This window comes from Pangasianodon hypophthalmus, chromosome 23 (genome assembly GCF_027358585.1).
Source record: "Pangasianodon hypophthalmus isolate fPanHyp1 chromosome 23, fPanHyp1.pri, whole genome shotgun sequence".
In the NCBI taxonomy this organism is placed as follows: Eukaryota; Metazoa; Chordata; class Actinopteri; order Siluriformes; family Pangasiidae; genus Pangasianodon; species Pangasianodon hypophthalmus.
Window position 1 is genome coordinate 1,610,001 of NC_069732.1, and position 16,469 is coordinate 1,626,469.

Genomic DNA, 16,469 nt, shown 5'->3' on the forward strand with positions numbered 1-16,469 from the left:
CAGAGAGAGACAGAGAGAAAGTGATATGGTGAAGTATTCACACACAGTGAGTATTCTGTAAGGAAACGTTTGGTTAACATTCATGGAAGGAGTCTCCAGTGTCAGCGCTCTGTACCAGTCAGCGCTTTTGTGTAGCGCTTTAACAAAGCAGCTTTACTGTAATATATCAACTCAGCAAATACATTTAAATGGAGACATTTATCAATTTACCCCTACACACACCCACACACACACACACACACACACACACACACACACACACACACTGGGTGATTAGAGTCAGATATGGGTATAGCAGTGATCTGTAGTGCAGTAATGAGTGAAATAAGCATGTGTTGCTCTTTACCCTGCATGCTGTGTGAGAGAAGCTCTGAGTCCTGAGACAAGCACACACACTCTGAAGGACAAACCGAGCAGGCGCGCGCGCAAACATCACGAACACACACACACACACACACACGAGACGACTGGAAACCAGGCAAATATATTTAAAACCTAGTTAACAACTTAATCAGTTTAATCCTCGTTAGTCGTGTTTATGTTCTTGCGCCATGTGAGTGTGTTCACTGCTGCTGCTGCTGCTTCTTCTTCGGCTGTTCCGGGTTTCCGTCATCTGCTGCTTCTGCTGCTGCTTCTTCTTCGTCGCTTTGTAGTTGTCTCGCTGCACGCGCTCAGTGCTGCCCTCTAGCGGCCGCCATTTTGTAACAGTTCATTTCAAAGATGGAGCTTTGCTTTTTGTTTTGTTTTGTTTTGTTTTGTTTTCCCCTGGAGATTTTAATCATTTGCTTTTAATCATTTGTTTTTAATCATTTGTTTTTAATCATTTGTTTTTAATCATTTGTTGTAGTTTTTCATCATTTATGCACTTTTTTTTACTGTTTTTTCCACATTGTACTAATTCTAAAATTATCTAAAAATGACATATGTCTTGATTTAAGTATATTATTATTATTATTTTAAAAAGGTCTAAAAATTAACTTTACATCTTTCCATTACTGTCATATTGTCTATGGAATAATACTGGATTTATATATATATATATATATATATATATATATATATATATTACTTTTTAAAATCAAACATTTAAATATTTGGATTAAAAATGACATACCTCTTACCATTCATATGTTGACTATGGATATTTTTTATATATAAAAAATTGGTCTAAAAATTAAATATACCTCTTACTATAAATATATTGTCTAAAAAACTATGGAATTTTTTTTATCAAAATAATTTTAAAATATTGGTCAAAAAATTAAATATCTCTTAATCAATATACTGTCTATTGAATTTTTTTAATTAAAAATTGTAATATAACTAGATTAAATCTAATATATTTCTTTTTTTAAATAACAAATAAACTTTATTGAATAAAAATGGAAATTTTTCTGCTTTAAAAAGTTTAAAACTTTCACAACTTTTCAAATAATCAGCTCCAGGCTAAACAGAACATATAAATAAAAAGTTTTAGCACAAAAAGCTTTATGTGTGTGTGTTTTTTTTAAATGTGTGATTAATTTATGTATAAATTCATTTCTTCTGCAGAAGGATGAGAGACAGCAGAGTGTTTTTGCCATCTGTAGCTATTTCTGGGAGACTTTTATCACTTTGTTTTCCTGCCTTTGTTCATTGTTCTTTTCTTGGTGTGTCTTTTTTATGTGGAAGAAAAGAATTTACAGGAAATGATGATCTTTCGCACTGATGAATGTTGTATTTATAAATTGTGAGATATTTTAATTTTCTGATTCTGTTTTAGAATAAAACCATTGTTTAAATATTTTGCATGCATTAATATACAGGCTGTGAATAGTTTTGAGTTTGTTTTATATTAAAGGAAATACTGTATGATAATTTACATATAGATTTATATATATAATATTTGGTTTTATTAACTTATTAACTGTTTTGTATATTTTTTTAATCATGATTCACTCTGTCTACTTATTACATTTGTATTTATATTTCTTTTTCTACTCTATTATACTTCTTCTCACTTTCATTTTGCCATAAAGTTTATTATTTTCATCTTAAAACCCTTTAAAACATGCTGTTGCGACTTTTCCTCCGAGACCGGAAATGGCTCCTGCTGCGGTTCAGTCCCTAATGCTGCAGCTGTTCCTATATAAGTGCACTAAGTAGGGGGTGAAATCACGAGCCCTAGCTCCCTACCTAGTGCCCTTGGTGTGGAATAGTGGGGCGGCGGGGTTATAACGGGACTCCTCCAGCAGGCAGATTATTTATCCCGGGATAAAAGCGGTGCGGATCAGGAAGAAAAAGTTGCGACTTTGTTGTTTTTGGGAAGCTGCTCAGTTTCTCGGTGAGGGTGAGGCTGAGAGCGCGCGCGCGGCACACACTCGGCTTTATAAGCGCTGTGAAGCGTTATAGCGTGGAAGAGTCGCAGTCTGGAGACAATGGAGTCTCTCCGCCATCAGCAGCGCCTCCAGCCCGGGGTGGGATACGGAGCCACACTCAGAGCCGCGCTCAGGCCCGGAGTCACCGGAACCGGAACCGTGGCGAGCTCCGGGCCTCCGCCGCCGCTCCCTCCGCTCCACAGCCTCAGCGCCGGATTCATGAGCCACGCCGCGCTCGGAGCTCCGGAACCGGCCACAAACCCCGCCGTGCTGCGGGAAGCGGTGGACGCGGTGGTGCGGAGCTTCGCCAAGCACACGCAGGGATACGGCAGGGGTATGACGCCTTATAACGCGCTGTAGTGACGCGCTGTAATAACGCTGCAAGCACTATAATAACTCTGTGAGCACTGTAATAACTGTATGAGCATTATAATAACTCTATAAGTACCGTAATAACTCTATAAACATTATAATAACTCTATGAGCACTATAATAATTCCATAAGTACCGTAATAACTCTATAAGCACTGTAATAACTCTATGAGCACTATAATAACTATAAGTACCGTAATAACTCTATAAGCACTGTAATAACACTGCAAGCACTATAATGACTCTATGAGCACTATAATAACTCTATAAACATTATAATAACTCTATAAGTACCGTAATAACTCTATAAGCATTATAATAACTCTGTGAGCACTATAATAACTCTATAAGCATTATAATAACTCTATGAGCACTATAATAACTCTATAAGTACCGTAATAACTCTATAAACATTATAATAACTCTATGAGCACTACAATAACTCTATAAGTACCGTAATAACTCTATAAGCACTGTAATAACGCTATAAACATTATAATAACTTTATAAGTACCATAATAACTGTATGAGCACTGTAATAACTCTATAAGTACCGTAATAACTCTATAAACATTATAATAACTCTATGAGCACTATAATAACTCTGTAAGTACCGTAATAACTCTGTAAGCACTGTAATAACTCTATGAGCACTATAATAACTCTGTAAGTACCGTAATAACTCTATAAGCATTATAATAACTCTATAAGTACCATAATAACTGTATGAGCACTGTAATAACTCTATGAGCACTATAATAACTCTATAAGCACTGTAATAACGCTATAAACATTATAATAACTTTATAAGTACCATAATAACTGTATGAGCACTGTAATAACTCTATAAGCACTATAGTGACTCTGTATTATAATGACTCTATAAGCACTACAGTAACTCTATGAGCACTATAATAACTCTATGAGCACTATAATAACTCTATGAGCACTATAATAATGCTCTAAGCACTGTAATAACGAGATTAATGCACAGTACATCTGTATTTTATGTATTTATAATTACACTAACAGTAGTTACAATAGCACATTTTCTCTTCCAGAGAATTTCTGTTTCTCAGTAAAGCATCGAGTTTGTGTTTTTGTAGCAAAACTCTCACAGTTTATATACATTTCATTTTAAGTATGAATAGTGTTATGAGTATGATTAGTGTTATAAGTATGAATAGTGTTATGAGTATGATTAGTGTTATGAGTATGATTAGTGTTATAAGTATGAATAGTGTTATGAGTATGATTAGTGTTATGATGTACATTAGTGTTATGAGTATGAATAGTGTTATGAGTATGATTAGTGTTATGATGTACATTAGTGTTATAAGTATGATTAGTGTTATGATGTACGTTAGTGTTATGAGTATGATTAGTGTTATGAGCATGAATAGTGTTATGAGTATGATTAGTGTTATGATGTACATTAGTGTTATGAGTATGATTAGTGTTATGAGTATGATTAGTGTTATGAGTATGATTAGTGTTATGATGTATGATTAGTGTTATGAGTATGATTAGTGTTATGATGTATGTTAGTGTTATGAGTATGATTAGTGTTATGAGTATGATTAGTGTTATGATGTATGTTAGTGTTATGAGTATGATTAGTGTTATGAGTATGATTAGTGTTATGAGTATGAATAGTGTTATGAGTATGAATAGTGTTATGATGTATGATTAGTGTTATAAGTATGATTAGTGTTATGAGTATGATTAGTGTTATGATGTATGATTAGTGTTATGATGTATGATTAGTGTTATAAGTATGATTAGTGTTATGAGTATGATTAGTGTTATGATGTATGTTAGTGTTATGAGTATGATTAGTGTTATAAGTATGATTAGTGTTATGAGTATGATTAGTGTTATGATGTATGTTAGTGTTATGAGTATGATTAGTGTTATAAGTATGATTAGTGTTATGAGTATGATTAGTGTTATGATGTACGTTAATGTTATGAGTATGATTAGTGTTATAAGTATGAATAGTGTTATGAGTATGATTAGTGTTATGATGTACGTTAGTGTTATGAGTATGATTAGTGTTATGATGTATGTTAGTGTTATGAGTATGATTAGTGTTATGAGTATGATTAGTGTTATGATGTATGATTAGTGTTATGAGTATGATTAGTGTTATGATGTATGTTAGTGTTATGAGTATGATTAGTGTTATGATGTATGTTAGTGTTATGAGTATGATTAGTGTTATGATGTACGTTAGTGTTATGAGTATGATTAGTGTTATGAGTATGATTAGTGTTATAAGTATGAATAGTGTTATGGGTATGATTAGTGTTATGATGTACGTTAGTGTTATGAGTATGATTAGTGTTATGATGTATGATTAGTGTTATGAGTATGATTAGTGTTATGATGTATGATTAGTGTTATAAGTATGAATAGTGTTATGAGTATGATTAGTGTTATGATGTACGTTAGTGTTATGAGTATGATTAGTGTTATGATGTATGATTAGTGTTATGAGTATGATTAGTGTTATGATGTATGTTAGTGTTATGAGTATGATTAGTGTTATGATGTATGATTAGTGTTATGAGTATGATTAGTGTTATGATGTATGTTAGTGTTATGAGTATGATTAGTGTTATGAGTATGATTAGTGTTATAAGTATGAATAGTGTTATGGGTATGATTAGTGTTATGATGTACGTTAGTGTTATGAGTATGATTAGTGTTATGATGTATGTTAGTGTTATGAGTACGATTAGTGTTATGAGTATGATTAGTGTTATGAGTATGATTAGTGTTATGATGTATGATTAGTGTTATGAGTATGATTAGTGTTATGATGTATGTTAGTGTTATGAGTATGATTAGTGTTATGATGTACGTTAGTGTTATGAGTATGATTAGTGTTATGAGTATGATTAGTGTTATAAGTATGAATAGTGTTATGGGTATGATTAGTGTTATGATGTACGTTAGTGTTATGAGTATGATTAGTGTTATGATGTATGTTAGTGTTATGAGTACGATTAGTGTTATGAGTATGATTAGTGTTATGAGTATGATTAGTGTTATGATGTATGATTAGTGTTATGAGTATGATTAGTGTTATGATGTATGATTAGTGTTATGAGTATGATTAGTGTTATGATGTATGTTAGTGTTATGAGTATGATTAGTGTTATGAGTATGATTAGTGTTATAAGTATGAATAGTGTTATGGGTATGATTAGTGTTATGATGTACGTTAGTGTTATGAGTATGATTAGTGTTATGATGTATGTTAGTGTTATGAGTACGATTAGTGTTATGAGTATGATTAGTGTTATGAGTATGATTAGTGTTATGATGTATGATTAGTGTTATGAGTATGATTAGTGTTATGATGTATGTTAGTGTTATGAGTATGATTAGTGTTATGATGTACGTTAGTGTTATGAGTATGAATAGTGTTATGAGTATGATTAGTGTTATGAGTATGATTAGTGTTATGATGTATGATTAGTGTTATGAGTATGATTAGTGTTATGATGTATGTTAGTGTTATGAGTATGATTAGTGTTATGATGTACGTTAGTGTTATGAGTATGATTAGTGTTATGATGTATGATTAGTGTTATGAGTATGATTAGTGTTATGATGTACGTTAGTGTTATGAGTATGATTAGTGTTATGATGTATGATTAGTGTTATAAGTATGATTAGTGTTATGATGTATGATTAGTGTTATAAGTATGATTAGTGTTATGAGTATGATTAGTGTTATGATGTATGTTAGTGTTATGAGTATGATTAGTGTTATGATGTACGTTAGTGTTATGAGTATGATTAGTGTTATGAGTATGATTAGTGTTATAAGTATGAATAGTGTTATGAGTATGATTAGTGTTATGATGTACGTTAGTGTTATGAGTATGATTAGTGTTATGATGTATGATTAGTGTTATGAGTATGATTAGTGTTATGATGTATGTTAGTGTTATGAGTATGATTAGTGTTATGATGTATGATTAGTGTTATGAGTATGATTAGTGTTATGATGTATGTTAGTGTTATGAGTATGATTAGTGTTATGAGTATGATTAGTGTTATAAGTATGAATAGTGTTATGGGTATGATTAGTGTTATGATGTACGTTAGTGTTATGAGTATGATTAGTGTTATGATGTATGTTAGTGTTATGAGTACGATTAGTGTTATGAGTATGATTAGTGTTATGAGTATGATTAGTGTTATGATGTATGATTAGTGTTATGAGTATGATTAGTGTTATGATGTATGTTAGTGTTATGAGTATGATTAGTGTTATGATGTACGTTAGTGTTATGAGTATGAATAGTGTTATGAGTATGATTAGTGTTATGAGTATGATTAGTGTTATGATGTATGATTAGTGTTATGAGTATGATTAGTGTTATGATGTATGTTAGTGTTATGAGTATGATTAGTGTTATGATGTACGTTAGTGTTATGAGTATGATTAGTGTTATGATGTATGATTAGTGTTATGAGTATGATTAGTGTTATGATGTACGTTAGTGTTATGAGTATGATTAGTGTTATGATGTATGATTAGTGTTATAAGTATGATTAGTGTTATGAGTATGATTAGTGTTATAAGTATGAATAGTGTTATGAGTATGATTAGTGTTATAAGTATGATTAGTGTTATGAGTATGATTAGTGTTATGATGTACGTTAGTGTTATGAGTATGATTAGTGTTATGATGTATGATTAGTGTTATGAGTATGATTAGTGTTATGATGTATGTTAGTGTTATGAGTATGATTAGTGTTATAAGTATGATTAGTGTTATGAGTATGATTAGTGTTATGAGTATGATTAGTGTTATAAGTATGAATAGTGTTATGAGTATGATTAGTGTTATGATGTACGTTAGTGTTATGAGTATGATTAGTGTTATGATGTATGTTAGTGTTATGAGTATGATTAGTGTTATGAGTATGATTAGTGTTATGATGTATGTTAGTGTTATGAGTATGATTAGTGTTATAAGTATGATTAGTGTTATGAGTATGATTAGTGTTATAAGTATGAATAGTGTTATGAGTATGATTAGTGTTATGATGTATGATTAGTGTTATGAGTATGATTAGTGTTATGATGTACGTTAGTGTTATGAGTATGATTAGTGTTATGATGTATGATTAGTGTTATGAGTATGATTAGTGTTATGATGTACGTTAGTGTTATGAGTATGATTAGTGTTATGATGTACGTTAGTGTTATGAGTATGATTAGTGTTATGAGTATGATTAGTGTTATGAGTATGATTAGTGTTATGATGTACGTTAGTGTTATGAGTATGATTAGTGTTATGATGTACGTTAGTGTTATGAGTATGATTAGTGTTATGAGTATGATTAGTGTTATGATGTACGTTAGTGTTATGAGTATGATTAGTGTTATGAGTATGATTAGTGTTATGATGTACGTTAGTGTTATGAGTATGATTAGTGTTATGATGTACGTTAGTGTTATGAGTATGATTAGTGTTATGAGTATGATTAGTGTTATGAGTATGATTAGTGTTATGATGTACGTTAGTGTTATGAGTATGATTAGTGTTATGATGTACGTTAGTGTTATGAGTATGATTAGTGTTATGAGTATGATTAGTGTTATGATGTACGTTAGTGTTATGAGTATGATTAGTGTTATGAGTATGATTAGTGTTATGATGTACGTTAGTGTTATGAGTATGATTAGTGTTATGAGTATGATTAGTGTTATGAGTATGATTAGTGTTATGATGTATGTTAGTGTTATGAGTATGATTAGTGTTATGAGTATGATTAGTGTTATGATGTATGTTAGTGTTATGAGTATGAATAGTGTTATGAGTATGAATAGTGTTATGAGTATGGTTAGTGTTATGAGTATGATTAGTGTTATGAGTATGATTAGTGTTATGAGTATGAATAGTGTTATGAGTATGATTAGTGTTATGATGTACGTTAGTGTTATGAGTATGATTAGTGTTATGATGTATGATTAGTTTTATGAGTATGATTAGTGTTATGAGTATGAATAGTGTTATGGGTATGATTAGTGTTATGAGTATGAATAGTGTTATGAGCATGAATAGTGTTATGATGTACATTAGTGTTATGAGTATGATTAGTGTTATGAGTATGATTAGTGTTATGAGTATGAATAGTGTTATGGGTATGATTAGTGTTATGAGTATGAATAGTGTTATGAGCATGAATAGTGTTATGATGTACATTAGTGTTATGAGTATGATTAGTGTTATGAGTATGAATAGTGTTATGGGTATGATTAGTGTTATGAGTATGAATAGTGTTATGAGCATGAATAGTGTTATGATGTACATTAGTGTTATGAGTATGATTAGTGTTATGGGTATGATTAGTGTTATGAGTATGAATAGTGTTATGAGCATGAATAGTGTTATGATGTACATTAGTGTTATGAGTATGATTAGTGTTATGAGTATGATTAGTGTTATGAGTATGAATAGTGTTATGGGTATGATTAGTGTTATGAGTATGAATAGTGTTATGAGTATGAATAGTGTTATGATGTACATTAGTGTTATGAGTATGATTAGTGTTATGAGTATGATTAGTGTTATGAGTATGAATAGTGTTATGGGTATGATTAGTGTTATGAGTATGAATAGTGTTATGAGTATGAATAGTGTTATGATGTACATTAGTGTTATGAGTATGATTAGTGTTATGAGTATGATTAGTGTTATGATGTACGTTAGTGTTATGAGTATGATTAGTGTTATGATGTACGTTAGTGTTATGAGTATGATTAGTGTTATGAGTATGATTAGTGTTATGAGTATGATTAGTGTTATGATGTATGATTAGTGTTATAAGTATGATTAGTGTTATGAGTATGATTACTGTTATGATGTATGATTAGTGGTATGAGTATGAATAGTGTTATGAGTATGATTAGTGTTATGAGTATGAATAGTGTTATGATGTACGTTAGTGTTATGAGTATGATTAGTGTTATGAGTATGAATAGTGTTATGATGTACGTTAGTGTTATGAGTATGATTAGTGCTATGAGTATGATTAGTGTTATGAGTATGAATAGTGTTATGAGTATGATTAGAGTTATGAGTATGATTAGTGTTATGAGTATGATTAGTGTTATGAGTATGAATAGTGTTATGATGTACATTAGTGTTATGAGTATGATTAGTGTTATGAGTATGATTAGTGTTATGAGTATGAATAGTGTTATGGGTATGATTAGTGTTATGAGTATGAATAGTGTTATGAGTATGAATAGTGTTATGATGTACATTAGTGTTATGAGTATGATTAGTGTTATGAGTATGATTAGTGTTATGATGTACGTTAGTGTTATGAGTATGATTAGTGTTATGATGTACGTTAGTGTTATGAGTATGATTAGTGTTATGAGTATGATTAGTGTTATGAGTATGATTAGTGTTATGATGTATGATTAGTGTTATAAGTATGATTAGTGTTATGAGTATGATTACTGTTATGATGTATGATTAGTGGTATGAGTATGAATAGTGTTATGAGTATGATTAGTGTTATGAGTATGAATAGTGTTATGATGTACGTTAGTGTTATGAGTATGATTAGTGTTATGAGTATGATTAGTGTTATGATGTACGTTAGTGTTATGAGTATGATTAGTGTTATGATGTACGTTAGTGTTATGAGTATGATTAGTGTTATGAGTATGATTAGTGTTATGAGTATGATTAGTGTTATGATGTATGATTAGTGTTATAAGTATGATTAGTGTTATGAGTATGATTACTGTTATGATGTATGATTAGTGGTATGAGTATGAATAGTGTTATGAGTATGATTAGTGTTATGAGTATGAATAGTGTTATGATGTACGTTAGTGTTATGAGTATGATTAGTGTTATGAGTATGAATAGTGTTATGATGTACGTTAGTGTTATGAGTATGATTAGTGCTATGAGTATGATTAGTGTTATGAGTATGAATAGTGTTATGAGTATGATTAGAGTTATGAGTATGATTAGTGTTATGAGTATGATTAGTGGTATGAGAGTGATTAGTGTTATGAATATGATTACTGTTATGAGTATGATTAGTGGTATGAGTATGATTAGAGTTATGAGTATGAATAGTGGTATGAGTATGATTAGTGTTATGAGAGTGTTCTGAACACTGCGTGTGGCTGTTAGAGTAAAATACTGCTGTGGTGAAGCGGAGTCACTGTTACCACCCTGAAGTTGATTATTTTCCTATAACAGCATGTTCCTAAGTGTTTTATTCCTCTTATACTACAGAAAAATTGTTTTACTTTCATTTCCTATCTGTGAAACGAGTTAGTTCCTGTTGTCACTTATGTTATAGCAGCTATAAACAGTCGCTCCCTCACCAGCTTCTGTATTGTAGTATTCTCCTATAACAGAATCACAGAGAGAGTTTATTACTTATTTATAATTGTGATTGTATTTATATTCCGTCTTCTTCTCCTGGTTTGTGCTCAGTGAACGTGGTGGAGGCTCTGCAGGAGTTCTGGCAGATGAAGCAGTCTCGAGGAGCCGAGCTGAAGAACGGAGCGTTGGTGGTGTATGAGATGGTTCCTTCCAACAGTCCTCCGTACGTCTGCTACGTCAGTCTCCCAGGGGGCAGCTGCTTCGGGAGCTTTCAGGTACGACGTCCGACTTTCACTCTGTTTTGTAGATTAGATATGAAGAACCAGCGTAAAAGAGGGGCTAGAGCTAAAGGTGTGATGATGCGTCAGAAAAACAAGTCATAAGGAAAAATGAGATCATCATTAATCATTAATTATGCTGCTTATAAGAATTATTTCATCACAATGTTTTGTTTTTTTGTCGTATTCTGTTCTCAGTTTTGTCCAACGAAAGCCGAAGCGAGACGCAGCGCGGCCAAAATCGCCTTAATGAACTCCGTGTTTAACGAGCATCCATCCCGCAGGATCACGGACGAGTTCATCGAGAAGAGTGTGTGTGAAGCTCTCGCCTCCTTCAACGTGAGTTTATAAGCATTAACACACACGTTAGGGATGTAAGTGAATACGAATACATTATTCAGAATGAACAGATAACGTGTTCGCCGTTTTCAGTTGTTTTGAACGGTTCAGTTTTTATTTTCATATTTTCATGCAGGTCATATATGAAGCTTGTGCAACAAAGAAAGGGATAAAAGCCATCTCTTTTTTTCTTTTTCTTTTAAAATTATTTCCCCCCCACAAGCCACATGATCATGAACGTGAATGATGCATTTACAGCTTTCATTCATTCATCCTTAGTAACTGCCTGATCAGTTTACATCAGTCATGCTGGCTTACATTAGGATACTAGTTTATTTATATTTTGGGAAATTTGTTGGAAGATATTGTGGGCAGGTACAAATAATTGAGCAAGTGGGATTAGAAAAACACTCCTGGTTTTTTTTAAAAGTAAGAAAAATCACCTAGGCTTCTAGTTTAGGCCACGCCCACTTCTGGTTTAAATCCGAATACATATCAGATAGTGGCATTGCGTTACACAGCAAATACACACTGATACATATTATATTATATTTGTCTCACATGAACTCATGCATCCATCTACGACTCGTGTCTGTCCAATCAGAGTGATTCCTGATCATATTTTAATATTTTATACGCTTTAAGCTGTAATTATACACTCCTGATTTTTAGGTAGTGTAACAGAATTTCACAGAGTGTTTATTTGTTGACAGGGAAACAGAGAAGAAGCGGATAATCCCAACACGGGCATCGGGGCGTTCCGCTTCATGCTGGAGTCTAACAAAGGCAAATCCATGCTGGAGTTCCAGGTAAAGGGAATTCTTTTCTTTCTAAATCTCTTTAAATCGCACTGCTAGTCCTGAGAAAGGATTTCATTCTGATTCGTGAACCCAGACATGAGGAGTGTGTGCTTCCTGCTCTGATGTGTGATGATATACCAGTGTGACGGTGTGTTTGTGTTCTCTTTTCCAGGAGCTGATGACAGTTTTCCAGCTTCTGCACTGGAATGGAAGTCTTAAAGCCATGAGAGAGAGACAGTGCTCTCGCCAGGTCAGAGATTAATCATCATCTGTCAGTGTCATCACTTCCTAATTTAGCTTTTATTCAAAGTGACTTTGAATTACTGTTCGATAAACTAGTGAGTTCAATTTACTCAGCAAATATGGGCCTGTTTTGTTTTATTAGATGTTTATTTGCTTGTTGAATTAATTTCTCTTGACTCACTGATCATTAATTTTGTAAATCATGTTGGATTTGCAGCATAAAATCTGAAAAACCAATACTCAGAGAGGGTTACTGGTCTTAGCTGTGGTGTTTTGGATGTGGAATATTATATATACTGTATATTTGTTAGTATTTGTTTGTCATGTTTGTTCTTGTGCACGTGATTTTACAGACCAGGGGTGGGAAGGATTCAACATTTTGTGCATATAAATGCTTTATACTTCATTTGAAGGAGCTTCTATGCACATTAAGTAAGGATTACACGTGACTGACCGAGCTGGGATACGAAAGTAATCGGGGTGGTGTGATACGGAGTGTGTTATTCCTCTTATACAACAGCAAGTTACCAACGATTACAACGTTTAATTTATTAATGAACGACACATCACACATTTTAACTGTTTATAGTTAGAGTGAATGCTGTGGAACATCTGAGAGACGAGTTAGTTCCCTCACCAGCCTCTCTTTATTCTCTCTCTTCAAGTTAATAAGATAAAAAAAGTGCAGCATGTTACCAAGAAACCACAAAGAAACCGTAAACTCCTCTTTCCTGAAAATGTCAGCGTAAAGTTACAGCTTTACCTCTGACTGTTACAAAGCCCTAACACTGGAGACTCCTTCCATAAATGTTAAAAAAATAAACGTCTCCTCACAGAAAACTTCATAGCAATGATTTTTGTTACTATAGAAACACTGAGGCATTAGAACGAGTTTGTTAATATAAACCTGTGATTTGCATCTGCACGACTGTCAGAGCTGCTGTTATAGAAAATGAATTAAAGAATTTATAGAACATAAATTAAAATAATTAGAAAAATCTCCTTTACAGAAAACTTCACCATATTAAAGGTTATATGTTTTTATTGGTTAAAAAACAACATTTATTTTAAATATTTGTTTCTTATTCTTATTATGAAAGAGCGGTTACTATAGAAATGAAAACATTAGAACAAGCAAATTAATATAAACTTGTCGCTCTTGTTATAAAAAACAATGCACACCTTCTGACCAATCAGATTCAAGCATTTGACTGCACTGATTATTAATTCTACAGTGCTGTTGAATTCTGGATTCTGATTGGTTAGAAGGTGTTTATAGGTGGTATAATGTAAGTGATGGAACTAACTTGTTTCAACTGATGGTCCTTCCATAACATGTAACTGTTAACAGATTGTAGTTCTGTCTTTAGTTTAATACAGTATTTAATAAATAAAAATCGAAATTGTTGGCAAATCGCTGTGGTGTAAGAGGAATAAAACACACACAGACGTGCTGTTACAGGAAAATAATCACCTTTACGGTGGTAGCAGTAACGCCGCTTCATCACACCACTCTAAATGAGTCAGTGAACAAGGAAAGGAAAGAAAGGAAATCGACTTATCAGACATTTTAAATCAGTATAAACAAATGAATTATTTTATCACTGCAAGTCTGTTATAAGATTAGCCAGAACGCTGTTGGGTTTCTGTGTGTAGAGTATCGTGACTCTGTGTTTATTTGCTTATGAGCATGCTGATGGGAAAGGGGAGGAGTGTGAGCTTCCTGCTGGGTACAGCTAGGTAAAAACAAAAGAAATACTTAAGAAACACTGCAAATTCTTAAAGCCCTGAGTGTCTACTTTCATATTAACCACTACTGTGGAGTGGGACATCACAAATAAATTCAATGATGAACGCGGGCAAACCCAAAACAGGCGGAATTCCATTTTTTGGCCTCTAATGAAAAGAGTTAAATGTGTATTACTGTCATCCTGTGTGCAGGAGGTGTTGGCTCATTACTCTCACCGTGCTCTGGATGATGATATGAGGACGCAGATGGCGGCGGATTGGGTGAACCGTGAGCACGGCGTGTCAGGCAGTGTGGCGCGAGAGCTGGCGGCCACCGAGCGAGAGCTGGAGGAGGCGCGACTCGCCGGCCGAGAGTTACGCTTTTATAAAGAAAAGAAGGACATCTTGATTATGGCACTGGGGCAACTGGGCGGCTCCAACAGCACCACACTGCCCCTAACCTGCTGAAGAGACAGGATTCAACGGTGACGGACCACGTAATGTCCACACACACGCACACACACACACGCACACACACACACACACACATATTATAAACGGTGTTCATAGTACATTTCCTGTAAAAGTTAAATATGGAGCTCGGGTTGAATCTGACTAATAATAAAGCAAAAAACACTTCAGTATTTAAGAATGAATTTAAAACACGAGGCCAATGTTGTTCATTAAAGCGTTTGTAAAGGGTTTTGTTGGTGCTACATGAATTTATTTCATTAATAATATCTTATAGCCATTAAAAATGAAAGTGCAATTCATCATTTCACAAATATCGCTTTTACATTCGTTATAATCACGGCATACATCTGTAAAAAAAAAAAAAAAAAAAACAGAAAAGAAAGAAAAAGAAAATCTTGTGATTATTTTTTTAATACAATTTATTTGTGTTTGTTTCATATATACCTGTATGTATGTTATCACGTATTACTCATACGACTTGTGTAAATGATTTAATGTAGCGTAAAGCCATTTTACTACAATCATTTCTGTCTGGAAATACATTTTATACAGCGTTATTGAATTTTATATAATAGCAGCCATTTTGTTTTATATGATCGTTTTATTATATGACTGTTTGTGACGATTCAATATCCAGTTTTCTTTGTAGATTTATATTCTTTAAATAATAAAGCCATTTTACAATATTGTTATACAGAGGTGTATTTTTTCTGCCTGTGTTTTATATCTTATGCTGCAAAACAATGTATGTGATATATATTTTTATTATTAATGTAATATGTGTATTTATTAGTGTATTTATTGTAGCCATACTATTCCAGTAATTATGGCAAATCTGCGCTTAGATCACAACTCATCTCTAAGATGCATATTATTTATATAAAGTATGTGTGTAGTACGTGTTTACAAGTAATAGATATATTCGTTTACACCACAGCGCTGTTGAATTCTGGATTGTGATTGGTTAGAAGGGGTTGATTAATTTTCTATAACCTCAGCCCTGACAATAGTGCAGCGGTAACATAAATCACAGCTTTATATTTATATATGCGCTCGTTGTAATACGTTATCGTTTCTATAGTAACAGCTCGTTCACAGGGACTTGTACAGCGGACGCTCCACTAATAAAGTTAAATAGATTAAAAAAACGTGTAATCGTTGATATGGTGAAGGAGACGTTTAGTTAACATTTATGGAAGGAGTCTCCAGTGTCAGTGCTTTGTAACAGTCGGAGGTAAAGCTGTAACTTTACGCTGTAAGCTGCACTGTTCTTGTACACCAGCGCGGCTCGGACAGTAACACGAGCGTCAGGTTTATATTAATACGCTGGTTCTAATACGTTATCGTTTCTATAGTAACCGCTCATTCACAGGTGCATGCTCCACATAATCTAAGATTAATAAGAAACAAATGTTGCTGTTTAACAAATAAAAACATAATCTTGAATATGGTGAAGTTTTCTGTAAGGAGATGTTTATGTAACATTTATGG

General features: G+C 32.9%; 2 protein-coding genes across 2 annotated transcripts in view; one reads left to right on the top strand and one right to left on the bottom strand.

The window, feature by feature from the left end:
• The window catches only part of mrpl9 (mitochondrial ribosomal protein L9), a 6,112-nt gene extending 5,483 nt beyond the window's left edge, over positions 1-629 (bottom strand). The window contains exon 1 of the mRNA XM_034298553.2: positions 347-629. Coding sequence (XP_034154444.2) covers positions 347-433 — 87 coding nt within the window. The 5' untranslated portion in view covers positions 434-629. The remainder of the gene's footprint in view (positions 1-346) is intronic.
• Positions 630-2,156: 1,527 nt separating this feature from the next.
• lix1l (limb and CNS expressed 1 like) lies at positions 2,157-15,672 on the top strand. Its single transcript, XM_026946046.3, has 6 exons — positions 2,157-2,691; positions 11,228-11,391; positions 11,593-11,733; positions 12,447-12,542; positions 12,706-12,783; positions 14,718-15,672. The coding sequence occupies exons 1-6, from the start codon at positions 2,418-2,420 to the stop codon at positions 14,970-14,972; spliced, it is 1,008 nt and encodes a 335-aa protein (XP_026801847.1). The 5' UTR covers positions 2,157-2,417; the 3' UTR covers positions 14,973-15,672.
• Positions 15,673-16,469: the final 797 nt, after the last annotated feature.